Source organism: Oryzias latipes, chromosome 1, assembly GCF_053564925.1.
Source record: "Oryzias latipes strain Hd-rR chromosome 1, Olatipes_Hd-rR_3.1".
NCBI classification, from domain to species: domain Eukaryota; kingdom Metazoa; phylum Chordata; class Actinopteri; order Beloniformes; family Adrianichthyidae; genus Oryzias; species Oryzias latipes.
The window spans coordinates 8,233,841-8,246,831 of NC_136237.1; the positions used below are offsets into that span (position 1 = coordinate 8,233,841).

The 12,991-nt window shown below is 41.5% G+C and overlaps 1 protein-coding gene and 1 non-coding gene across 2 annotated transcripts; both read left to right on the plus strand.

Moving 5' to 3' along the window:
• Positions 1–342: 342 nt before the first annotated feature.
• On the plus strand, positions 343–11,290 carry nol11 (nucleolar protein 11). The gene is made up of 18 exons (XM_004066259.5): positions 343–532; positions 910–1,023; positions 1,186–1,242; positions 1,488–1,636; positions 4,293–4,350; positions 4,440–4,581; positions 5,239–5,439; positions 5,575–5,651; positions 5,993–6,116; positions 8,045–8,136; positions 8,487–8,552; positions 8,633–8,811; positions 9,551–9,676; positions 9,894–10,124; positions 10,270–10,348; positions 10,458–10,550; positions 10,627–10,734; positions 10,810–11,290. Exons 1-18 carry the CDS (start codon positions 386–388, stop codon positions 10,921–10,923), a joined length of 2,157 nt encoding a protein of 718 aa, XP_004066307.2. The 5' UTR covers positions 343–385; the 3' UTR covers positions 10,924–11,290.
• A 1,317-nt stretch (positions 11,291–12,607) lies between these two features.
• On the plus strand, positions 12,608–12,689 carry trnas-aga (transfer RNA serine (anticodon AGA)). The gene has a single exon. It is a non-coding gene; the product is annotated as a tRNA-Ser (tRNA).
• The last annotated feature ends 302 nt before the right edge of the window (positions 12,690–12,991 follow it).

The window sequence follows — 12,991 nt, forward strand, 5'->3', positions numbered from 1 at the left end:
CAAAAAAAATGAAGGCTACAAGAACATTTCGTTTTCTAAAGAGACTGTATATTTGAAGAAAAAAAGCTTTTCATATAATTTATTTTCATAAAGATAATTTCAACCTCTGAGCTGTAAATCAGCTTGTGTTACAGTCTTCTCTTTTTTTCCAATTCTTTAATTAACAATATTTGAGCACAACACAATTACAGACGCACACAACAGACGTCCAATGTATACGAGCAGAAGAAAAGAAAAAAAAAGGAAAAATATGTAGTGTTTTCTCTTAACTGTTGTACGTGTTTTTAATAAAGTTTTTTTTTTTGAAGAAATAAAAATACAGACGTTCCCGTTAAAATTTTTACTATCGCGAGATCACGTTGTCTCCACCTTCTTCTTGCCTATCATGGCAGCCCTGTGTGAGGGATACACGTTGTGCGGATTAACCCCCGATCAAAATAACTCTACTTCTGGTATTGATGGAATCGAAGAGGAGCGAGACAGCGACCATGTGATTGTTACGGACTCCAACCGAACGGTGACTCTGTACAAGGTAACCCTCGCTCTGCTTTTCCTAGCGGCTAGCTGCAACCGTTTTTGTTAGCATCCCTCCTCCTGGCTTTATCCTACGACGTAGAGACCATTTCACAAAGAGGCGCATCCTGCAGTTTTAAAACGCAGTTTACGTCTGTGTTTGGTATCGACCATGGAACAGTATGTACTTTCACCCCAATGTGGTCGATGCTTAGCTAACCTAACATCAGCCACACACAACCAGTGGGGGTCACGAGGTCTAATGCTGCTGTGTATGTTTCCCCTAAACGCTTTGCTCACGTGTGTACACTTGCCTGTTCCAGGGCGTGTTTTCACACTGATATTTTCTCCTGCTGCTGTAATTAAACTGTCTTGGGTCTTGTCTTGTTCCGACAGGTGTCAGACCAGAAACCGCTGGGCAGCTGGACAGTAAAACAAGGACAAACTCTGACCTGCTCAGCCGTTTTCAACTCACAAGCCAACGAATATGTAGCTGTGTCTGACAACAAGGTATTTCTGTCAGCTTTTTTGATGATTATTATATTGTCGGACCACTTAAATATCTTTTTGCTCTCAAGTATGGTTGGCTCCCCACACTAAGTCCCAGCAACATATCCAAAGTAAATCATCACAATCTTTGTTTTTTTTTTTCTTTCTTTTTTTCCCCCTCAGGTAATTAGGATTTGGAAGGAAGGAGACGTCTTATTAGACAAGACCTTTAAAGCTACCGTAAGTCTGAATATTTTTCATCTGTTTGTTGTGTAGAGGTTTTCCTTCTCTGGTGATCTGTACAAACTGCCTATAGGTTCAATATCCTTCCTGTTCTGGATAAACTGACCCCAACGCCTGATATAAATTAGGCGTTCGCTAAAAAAAAGCTGAAGGTCTTCCTTGTGACTCGAACAGGGAACCCTTGTAAGTGTTAAACAGCGATTCCAGCCACATTGGCCGACTTGTTGTCCCTCCTCCCTCAGGTGAAGGCAGATATTTGGAAGGTGCACTGTGCTGGCGGTGAGCAGCCCGTCGTCCTGTTTCGGAGAGGAGCCGTCAGGCAGTTGGAGCATCTGCTCAGTGATCCCCAGCAGCCAATAGAGGATGTCTTGGCTGAAGATGAAGCAGTCAGGTTGGTATCCATACTTTTTTTTTGTTTTTTTTTTACAAATGCAGGACGCAAGAAGGACATTTCTGACAAACCAAAAACAAAAATCTGTTTAATAATACATTTGCAAAGCATTTGCTAATCGTGGTGAGAAAATTACGAATGTGGGTTAAAAAACATGTATAAAATAATGGATGGCTGAATCTTAAAGATTAAATTTGCAAAGACAGTAAGGTTATTCAGGTAGAAGTCATAATTTAAGAAAAATCCAAGTTATTTTTTCTGAGGCAACGAGACATCGAAGAAAGTGTTATGAAAATGTATGGAGAAGAAATTAGCCCAGTTACATGTTTGGTGGACCAAAGTTTTCTGTTTACAAAAACAATGAAACGTGGATGATTAAGAAACAGATAACCTCCAGATTTGGACAACTTTTCAGTCAAATCGAGGCAGGTTTACCAGATTTAAGGTGAGCATCTGGGTGGGAACGATTGTGCGATGAATGTGCGTGTTAAAGCTTCCTGCACCTTCACGGACTCTTGCTTTAGTCAGACGTGGGGATCAGACACAAAGATGTACGTTTCATGATCCTTTAGGATGAAAGGTACGCATTTAACAAAGGAGTGAGCGAGAAATGTACTTTAAAACGTTCAAATCTTTGAGTTGTTATAATTAATTTATGAGAAAAACCTGGATTTCATAAACAAATATCCAAGTATCCCTTACTTTTTTTTTTTTTTTAGCAGATTGTGACTTCATTAACATGAAACTAAACCTTTTTAACAGTTTTTGGGAAGAGTGAAATCTTCTCCAGGGTGACGTCCCTTTTCCTAATTGTTTTTTTTTCATTGTGCTTAAATGGTAAGGATATTCATCGGTGATCTATTTGGGGTTGAATCCTAACATGAATCGGTATCATAGTGGCAGCAGAGAGATGCTTAGCTCTGTAGGGTCAAAGGGCATTTAGGGAAAGGAGCCCAACTTGTGTAGTAAAAAACAAAACAAAACAAAGCTTATACTTGAGTTTACAAGCAAATGATAAATGTTAGAAAACCCCAAACAAAAACCGATAAGCATGCTTTTAGTTTTGAATGCGTCTTAAGCCAAGGCAAACAAATGTTCAGTTTTAATATTTTCTAATAAAAATGTGAGTTACTTGCTATGACGGCGTTTAAGTGCCAATTTATAAACAAAAGCTGTTTAAAGTTCGACTTTAAAGTCGTAAATTTTTCGAGAAAAAAACACCAAAGTTTTCTGTTTATCAGAGCCTCGCTTTGAAGATGAAAGATGTGGGGCATTTTTGTGAAGATTTATTTCCGGATAGGTTTCAAAAACAAAGAAATTCTGAACTGTGTTGTCAGTGGATCCATCTTTCTGGGGTCTGGTGTCGGTAAAGCGGGGTTTCATATGTAAAGTAAGGATCTCAGAGACACGTTTGGGTGTAGAGGAACCCAACTTTATTCTCCCATTTCATTCAAATACCCAAGTCCATTTGTCAACTTACGTCATGAATCTGTCATGTGTAGAAAAAACACCAAAGTGGAAGGAAACAGTGTTACATACGCATCCTGCAGATGAAAAGTCTCGTTTCAACATAAAACAACAAAGATAAATGAAAATAGTCTGTTATATTAGCATTAGAACGTTGAAAATACCGAAAAAATGCTCCTCCTCAGTTGGAAGCGTCACACAGACGTAGAGATGTTGTCTTTGGTTGAGGAAGAAAGAATTGAAGTGGACATCTGCAGGGTCTTCATCAACGGACTGCAGAGATCCTGAAAGCCACCCATCAATAAATAAAACATTAATATATCCTAAATCAAACAACTGAGCTTCCAAACATTTGAAACGTTATCAATAAACATTCAGTTTAACTGTTCAACTAGTCGGTCCGCTTTGCTGCTGCGCGGCGTTCACTTGCTGCTCTGTATGCTGACTTTAAATGTCTGTACTACTTTTTTTGGTGGCCCTAAAACTCCGTCTTAAGTAGCCCGTAAACAAATATGGTGCTAAACTTTAGTTCTAGTTTAAGTCCTTCTGGGTAACCTGAAGGAACTTTGTACAGTGTTGTTAACAAATTAAACGGTTGTTTGTGACCTCAAACCACTTTTTTCAGCCTCTCATCACCTCGATACCAGGGGAAAGCATAGGCTAAAAGGGAAAAAATAGGAAGTTATAATGTACCAGCTTTTCTGTCTGCACTAGAAGTCAACAAATTTGGAATAATTTAAACAATAATATCAAACAGTTTGCTACAATATAGATATTTGAAAGGAAACTGAAATTGCAATTATTGGCAACTTATGGTATATAATGTTGCTGTGGCTGAAGCCACTGATTGCTGTGTCTGTTATCTCTCCCTGTTTGTGACGCCTATATGGATACGCATCTGAGTTTATTGACTAACACTTTCCACTAATATTACCATTAAATTCTTATTCTATCATTATATCTATTTTAATTTTCTTGCTTTTATGCTTGGCAAAAATGTTTGAACCCCTGGTGTCCATTTTTTCTTATTCTTTTTTTTGTCCATTTTCTTCCACGTTTGTACTGTGAGGTGATTTGTTGTTGTGACACATTGTGGAAAAATAAAAACGAAACTTTCCAGGGCTTACAGAGCAACATTTTTCACCTAACTGAGGTCTGACCTTATGACGTCTTCATGCTGTGTGAACAGGTGGAGCGCCGCCATCGCTGTGCAGACACAGCAGTTTGTCCTCTTCACCACTGAACTGGTAAGCATGTTTCCCTTCAGACACCGACAAACCTGCAAGTAAATCGCCTTCAGATGTGTCCAGAAAGATCAGTTCTTGTCCTCACACAGGGGGGAGAGAACTTCTTCTACCTGCAGAGGCTGAACCCCCATTCCCTCCAAAAGTACCACCTGGAGAGAGAGGAGGCCGGCCTTCTCCCGCTCAGCGTCTCCGCCTCCTACAAAGACGACCACATCAGTCTGCTTTGTTTATGTGAGTGTTTTACCCATGAGGTTTGCACGGTAGACGCATGGGGCCAGGCAAGTTTATTTTAGTGTCCAAAAGACAATTACAAGCGCTTTACGCGATGCTTTAAAAAAACATTCAGAACAGGTCATAAAGGAGCGATCATTGGAATCCACATTTTGGGTTGATGGTTTAACATCAGTCTTCTGGCCATTCGCACCCGGGCAATGCACTTTTTTTATATCCTGTTACCATCAGGAAGAAGGTTCAGGAGCATTGGGTGCAAAAACAAGCAAACTGAGGAACAGCTTCTTCCCCAGAGCTGTTAAAGCCATAGCGTCTCCTGCAGCGCAAAACCCACAGCCATCCACAAACCCCAAACATGTCAATTATCAGCAACTTTGTCCTTATAGCCTATTTATTTGTTTGTTTTTTTATCATTATGCAAAAATCATTATTTTTTTATAATGAGACTAAATATCTTGAATCTTCCCGCCTATCCCCAACCATGTCCACCATGTTTACCATTCCTTTAGGGCACCAATCAAAACTTTAGGTTCTGCATGTAGTTTATGTTTACCTTTCACAGTAGACCATGTAGATCAATGTTGGCTATTAGAAGTCTAGTATTTTCACTTTTTGGCAGATGTGGTTTTATCTTTCATGATTTATTTTCTGTCTCAGACCCCAACGGCTTTGTGTACCGAAGCCTTGTCTCTGTGCGGAGCCCGGTGCTCGATGAGGGGCCCCGGGCTCTCCCACTGCCACGGAACCGAGTGATGAGTCTTCCCGTCGGCGAGGGTCGGCTGAAAGCGGCATCCGCCCTTTTCCTGGACGATTCCCACATTGCTGCCGTGGGGGCGCACCACCCTTCTGCTGGAGCCGGTAATAAGTTTGTGTATTTCTAGGTGTAAACAGACGCAGGTTTACGTTTGGAACCTTCCGCTGCTGAATCCTCGTCATGCAGGGGTTTATTTTGGCATCAGGTTAAAATGATCTGTGTCTCACTTTTGATTTTAGACTTTCTCTGCATCTGGAATATCAATTTTCAGACCCTTCAAGCTGGAAAAGAAATGGGGGGTAAAATTTACGGACAGGTAGGAGTCTCCATATTTAGTTATTGTCTTTCTTTGTATTCTAATTATGAATGGAACCATTAGCAGCTCACGTGTATCCTAAATATCAGCAGAAATGTGTGCTGTGTTGGACTGCTGCCCTCAGAGGTTGAGACCCACAGGCCAGGTTTCCCTGTCCTCACAGCTGCTTGGTGCTGGTGGAGGACTGTATGACTTTGGTAGATCATTGTGTCTGCTCTCCACTGTGGGAGGGATTGCTTTCTCTCCTCACAACTCAAAAGCAGTTGACACTATTCTCTGTTTCGTGAAACACACCGGCTTCTGGGGTCTCTGATCTTCTGCTGCTCATGTTCCTCTGACAGCTGTGGAACTATTCAAACAAGTTCTTCATTCCACACGGGAAAAGGCTCTCGGTTATCCCATTCACATGCCACAAATCCTCTCTCGCCTCTGCTCTGGGAAAACTAAGGCAAGCCAGGCCTGAAGGTTAGTTCATGTCAACGTATGTTATACTGTGTCTTCTGAAGGCCGTGCCACTACCGACACTTGGTGCATATTGCACGGATGAAAGTTGGTCAAACGTGAATATACGTGGAAAAAGTAGTAGATTATGGTGGAAATAAGTATTTGATCAATAACAATAGTTGAACTTAACATTTTGTTATATACCCTTTGTTGGCAATGACAGCAGTTAAATGTTTTCTGTCAGTCTTCACAAGGTTTTCACAAACTGTTGCTGGTGTTTTGGCCCATTCCTCCATGCAGATCTCCTCTAGAGCAGTGATGATTTCGGGCTGTCACTGGGCGACATGTACTTTCAACTCTGTACTAGGCCACTCCAGGACCTTGAAATGGTTCTTACAAAGCCCCTCCTTCATTACCTGGGCAGTGTGCTCAGTGTGCTTGGTATTGTTGTCATGCTGTTGTTTCATCTTCAATGCCCTTGTTTTTACTCAAAGTCTGATGATAGATGGCCCCATTCATGTCTTTTTTTTTACACGGATCAGTCGTCCCTTTGCTGAAAAACAGCCCCAAACCATGATGTTTCCACCCCCATGCTTTACAGTAGCTATGGTGGTTTTTGGATACAACTCGGCATTCTTTCTCTTTCAAACACGATAAGTAGAGTTCTTACCAATTTGGTTTCATCTGACCATAGTGCATTCTTCCAATCTCTTCTGGATCATCTAAATGCTCTCTAGACGGGCCTGAACATGTACTGGCTTTAGCAGGGGGACACCACTGGCACTGCAGGGTGTAAGTCCCTGGCGGCGTAGTGTGTTACTGATGGTAGCCTTCATTCACTGCAGACATTCACCGTGTGGTTCTTGGATGTTTGCTCACTGCTCTTGTGATCATTTTGACCCCACGGGGTGAGATTTTGCGGTGAGCCCCAGATGGAGGGAGATTCTCAGTGGTCTTGTATGTCTTCCATTTCCTAATAATTGCTCCCACAGTTGATTTCTTCACACAAAGCTGTAATGAGGGCATTTGTGTAGGAACTAATGGGATGGGTGTGGACATCCAGGGGGACGATATCGAAGGACGGACTGAGAGTGAGCTGCGTGTAATAAGCTAGGAGAGTGTTAATAAAGCTTCAGTTGAACAGCTAGGAAGGACTCCTGAATCATTGGTTACGACGTGCCTGCTCCGACATAATAGTACAAAAGCTGCTTACTTATTGCAGAGCCAGTCTTCCCAGCCTGGTGCCGGTCAACAATTTGGTTTCTGGTGTCCTTACACAGCTCTTTGGTGTTGGTTTAACTAGATAACCAGTTCAAACAGGTGCCATTAATGCAGATTGTACTTTTCTAACAGAGCCCAGCGCATAACACACAGGTGGGGACTTACAGGCTGGAACTGGCGCTTCACAACAACAGAGTCCTGCTTAGTTTGCACCTTGTTTTGCGAGCTGGCAAAGCACTCTTTAGCTAGCGTAAACAGTCTCGAAACTCACGGACAAAGACGCACACACCTTTCCACCTGTCCTCCAGAGCATGTTTTTCCACTGAAGCCTGGGGGGGGACCTCGCAGAGTGTGTCTGAAAAATAATTCTGTGGGCTTGAACCGAGCGACTCCTGTACCGAGTCGGCAAACACCACAAATGGGATTCCCTCATCCCAGTGTTTTCCCGTTTCTATGGAATATTTGCATGGACTTCAAAGTCTGATGCCAATGTTTTTGTGCACCCTGAGAGTCTGGATGATGAGCACTGGGTGTGACATGAGTTCTGCAGAGGCTTTGGACAACTTGGTTGATCTGAATTTAGCTCCCTGCTCTGTCAAACGGCATACCGGTACTTAGGACATCAGACCAAATGGCAAAGAAAAAGTACTTGATACTCTAATGTCACTGTTGATAGTAGCCTTCGTTTTTACTTGTCTCCATTGACGGTGTTTGTCTAACTTCCACAGAGTCCAAATGTCCGACTTATGTGCCGTCTTGGAATAAAATCCTCCATGAAGAGAAAGCTCCGCTCTCTAAAACGGGGGAGACCAGGAAGACGGTGTGTTGGATCATTGTTATGAAAGACTGAGCTGATGGATCCCTGTGACCCTTTAACATGGGCTGATGGTGTAGATCCCTGTGATCATTAGTAGAACTTTGTGGTAAAATTCTGGGTTTGTATCTCATCCATCTGTAATATTTGATGGGAAATGTTGGAAAAAGTCACAGAGAATGTTGCCACAGCCTGTTTTTTGTGTGATTATTTTATTTTGAAGGCTTCTTCTAAGATTCAAATCCACTGCTTTTTAAACTGAAACCATGTAATTTCTTAAAGAAAAATTGAGTGTTTGAAAGAAAGTTGTGTTTTTGTACTCTTGTGTTAATTTTGTCATCTCTTTTTCTGTGTAGAGATCAACTCGTAAAACGCAGGCATCCCTTTCCCTAACCGCTGAGCAAGTGCTAGAACTCGTCAAGGTGAAAAAAAGAAATCTCAAATTTACTTGTAACTAGCAACGAATCCTAAAAGTGCTGAATCTTTGTGGCTCCAAATGCAGACGGCGCCAGCTGAGGAGGTCCAGAAGGAGGTGGCGGAACTCCTGTCCAGGCAGGACATCCAGGATCTCCAGCTGGGAAAGCTCGCGTCCATCCTGGTGTGCCGGAGCCAAGCCGACCCACATTTCTACGCACACAGCTCGTTTGTGCATCTGGTGCACAGCCAGTTCCTCTGCCACAGGTCAGTGAAGACGATAAGTCCTTCAAATGAGAAATTGTTGTTCCAAACTATTCACTTTGGTCATCAGTCAGGCCGGTTTAAGGACCAGGTTGATTCTACTTGAGAATAATTTCATTTTCTGAAACCAAGTTAGTAGACAAGCCTTTTCTATTGGTGTACTATTTTTATCCATTTCTTTGGATGTCAAGCTGGCTCCGTTTCGTTCTTGATTAAAGTGTATTTTTGTTACTATTAATCTTCTAGGAAGAGTCTTTGGGACGCATGCTTTTGTTGCAGCACAGTCTGCAGAAGGTCGTTGTTACCTGGAGCAACAACAAGATATAACGGATATTTACAGGACTTTACTGAGTGACACTCCATCTAAACAGTTGTCCTTAGTACAGTGTTTTGATTCAATTTTGATTCATGTTTTATTTCAAGCATTGACTGCACACAATCCAACAAAATCGCACATGTATCAAACTCATTACAGAAATAATGAAATCCATTGATTTAAAAAAAAAAAAAACTAAAGCAAAGAAAAACGAACGTAAATGTAAGAAGAAAATAATTGTCTCATAATCATACGTGGAGATTCTTGTAGGTAGAGTTTGATTTATTACTTGAAAAAAAACTGTGAAGAAGCAAATTTGTATAATCCGACCCCTACTGAGATGTTTGCATGATTGTCACATTCCAGTTCGGATCAGATCAAGTGTTTTTATGTTGATCTTACCTGCCATCATTTTTTGCCCACCAGTGTGTGTCCAGATCTTCTGCCCCTGGCCCTGGAGAGGAAAGATTACTTCTTGTGTCAAATGTGCTTGCTGCTTTTCCCCGACATCCCAGAAGTGCTCACCTGCACCTGCCTCAAAGCATTCATCTGGTAAAAAAACAAAAACGAGGCATAAATCTGCATGATCATGCCCTGATTTGTGCTGTTTTGCCGTCGACCACAGAATGGTAGCAACTCTGCTATTCCTAAGTCACATCTGTATTTTGCATGACAGGCCCTTTTTAATGTTATCCATGCTTTTGCATTTGAATTGCTGAAAGCGAATTAGATTTTCAGTTTCTGCGTCTTCCTCGTTCGTTTCTTTCAGTTTACCCGATGTAGATGCAGAGAAGATGTGTTTGGAGCCAGAAAGCGTCTCTCTCATGGAGACTTTGATAACAAGCCAGCATTGCCAGGGTGACCTGCAAAATGGTTTTAGCCCACCCTCCAGGGTAGAGGCCCATTCAGACACCGCCAACGACCAACAGACGAGAGAAGGCAGCGAGAAAGCCACAAGTCGACTGGTTTGTCCAGTCGGATCCCACAAGGCAGCTCTGTTGTATCCTTCCAGCCTATCGTCACGATGACTGAATTTTGACGTTAAAAGTCTATACAGACCTTGTAGAAATGTCACTGACTAGCTCAAACTGACATGGCTATAAATTCATTTGTGAAGTGAAAGATCTTGACAAAAGACTACATAGGAATGGGATCCTGCAGACGGCATACAGTGACACTTTCCTCCTCCCCCATCTGAAGGATCTCAACTCCCAACACGTCCTTGTAAGCAAATGATGTTTGCACGTCGATGAAGCACCCTGCGCTCCGTTTTTTTGGCGCAAAACTGTTTCAATGTTTTTTACCTTTTACCTTTTGGTTTCCATCCCACCAGCTCTTCCTTCGGTACCTACAGTTCCTCTACCTGCGTTATTCCCAAGATACTTTTCCACAGGCGCACAGCGAAAGGGCACCAAGTCTTCATCAGGTTCGTATCTCATTGAACGTGGAAAGCACATCCGCACACCTGTTTGAAATGTTGAACTCGTTGGGTTTGGGTACAGATCCTGGACTGGATTTGCATGATGCTGGATGCACATTTTACAGTGCTGGTGATGACTCCAGAAGCCAAAGGCTTTCTGCTGAACCTCCACGGTTTTGTTCAGTCTCAGGTAACAAACACCCCCTTCTGTCAGCCTGTCACTATTGTCTGCCTAAAATTGACCGAGCGGTCCCTCTCTCCACAGGTGAAGCTGTTTTCTGAACTCGGAAAGATTGAGGGCAGTCTTCAGGAGCTACAAAAAATGAAGAGGAAGCAAGACGTCGGACAATACTCAATCGAGATCATTGAGATATTTTAGAAATGATGCAAAGAAATGTTTTAACGAACTCCAGTGTTTGACATTAAATGGATTCAAGGCTGTAGCTGTCTGGACGGGCCTATTGGCACAGCTGTTGGCCATTTGACTCACTATATGACAAAAAAACTTTGGGAATTGTATTGGTGTCCGAGGAAGATTTCGCAGACCTGTAAAAAGTGGCCTTCGGTTAAATATTGTTTGAATGTTTAGTTCACACTTAACTCACAGGCTGTCAAAGTGAGAGTGAAGAGAATTGTAAAATTCTGACCACAAATCTGTTTTTAAGCGTCGAAACCACTTGTAAATCTGCTAGTTGACTTTTTATTGTAAATTATGTTTTAGATAAAAAAAAAGTAGTGAGATAAAATTTCATTTGTGTGGTGTCTTGTTTATTACAAGTTAACAAATCATCCATGCACGTTGTATGCATTGAAATCTTGTTGCTGTATGTCTATTAACAGGCAAAAGCTAGGAATGATAAAAAATCTCTAAGGATCTTCAGGGAAAATATGGTTGATCCAAAAGAGGCTTGCAGAAGGTTTTAGGAACTGGAAGGTTCAGAAAGGTTGGACCCATGTATCTACATAGCACAAACTAAGGGTCTAATGATTCATTTTGGACCCTACAGACCTGTAGTTATTAAAAAAAAACAATTATTAAGCAAGGTTTTAGAAAAACTTGTTTTTATTTAGCTTAATGAGTTTCTCTTGCAAAACATTTGTGAGATGATCTGGCTTTAGAATGAACCGCAGTACTGAGACAGCCTTGTGTAAAACTGGTTAATGATGTCAGGTGTGCCTTGGATTCAGGTCAGATGGTAAATGGCGTATACTTATATAGTAGCGCTTTTTTTTAACCTTCGAAGGCCCAAAGGCCTTTACAGTCAGGGTCCCATGCTGCCGAACACTGGCGCCAATCTTCCAACAGAGGCAAGGTGGGGTTCAGTGTCTTGCTGAAGGACACTTCAACACATGGGCGGGTAAGGTGGGAATCGAACCTGTGATATTTCAATCAGAGGTCGACCGCCCCATCACAAGTAAACAAGAATGTCGAATCCATTCACATTTTAATTTCCTAAAGTTCAGTCCACTGTTGTTTTTCCACATTCAAATAATCCAAGGGGAACATTCTAGCACACTGTGGTCACACGTATGCTAAATTCAAAGTATTTCTGAACATTGGAGTGATCATTTTTTGCTGCATCACGTATTTGTTGTCTGCTGTGATGCACTATAACGGTTATACTACTATATTATATATTATTGTATATTACTAAAATTGATTAATCGTTACACCTTAGTGGATACTAACCAATACAGTACCTCATCAATACACATTCGAGAATTGTTTGGATATGACACTAACTTTAATTGTAAAAATTGGAACCTTTTGGGGGAAAAGTTTGAGCCTTAAATATATTAATTTAGTTTAAAAATTGAATGATCTTATAATTATAGAAAACTTTGGATTTCATTTTGTTGGCAAAACTGGATCTGTCAAGCATAAGGTCAAAGATTATTGAGCAACATTCGGACCCTGACTTCAGCATTACAGCAATATATCTGTAATGTTCGTTTGGGTGTAATTAATGCGCTTTCGCAACGTACACCTACCTACAAATATGGACCCAAGATACAGGCTTAATTTGAATTCTTAAAAAACTTGTGACAGCAAGTAGACATCAGTTGTCGTGGCCGAGTGGTTAAGGCGATGGACTAGAAATCCATTGGGGTCTCCCCGCGCAGGTTCGAATCCTGCCGACAACGTAGTATTTTTCGCCCTTTGTAGACTTTGGTTCAATTTTTGGAGACTGTTTTTAATCGCAAGTTTTGACAGAGCACTTAAGGCTGTTTAATGGTTTTCTTGCATGAGAACTGCGGATTCAAAGTTTGATTGACAGCGGTCTAACCACATGGATAATCTATTTTGGTGCATTATTTTACGTTTCACCAGGTGTGCTGTCAAATCATTGGTCAATTATAAAAAATTGTGTGCAATAAAGCGGATCTTTTATGCACAAGGCACAGGTTTATGTGCCAGCTAGTGCGCACATCCTGAATGAACTGGA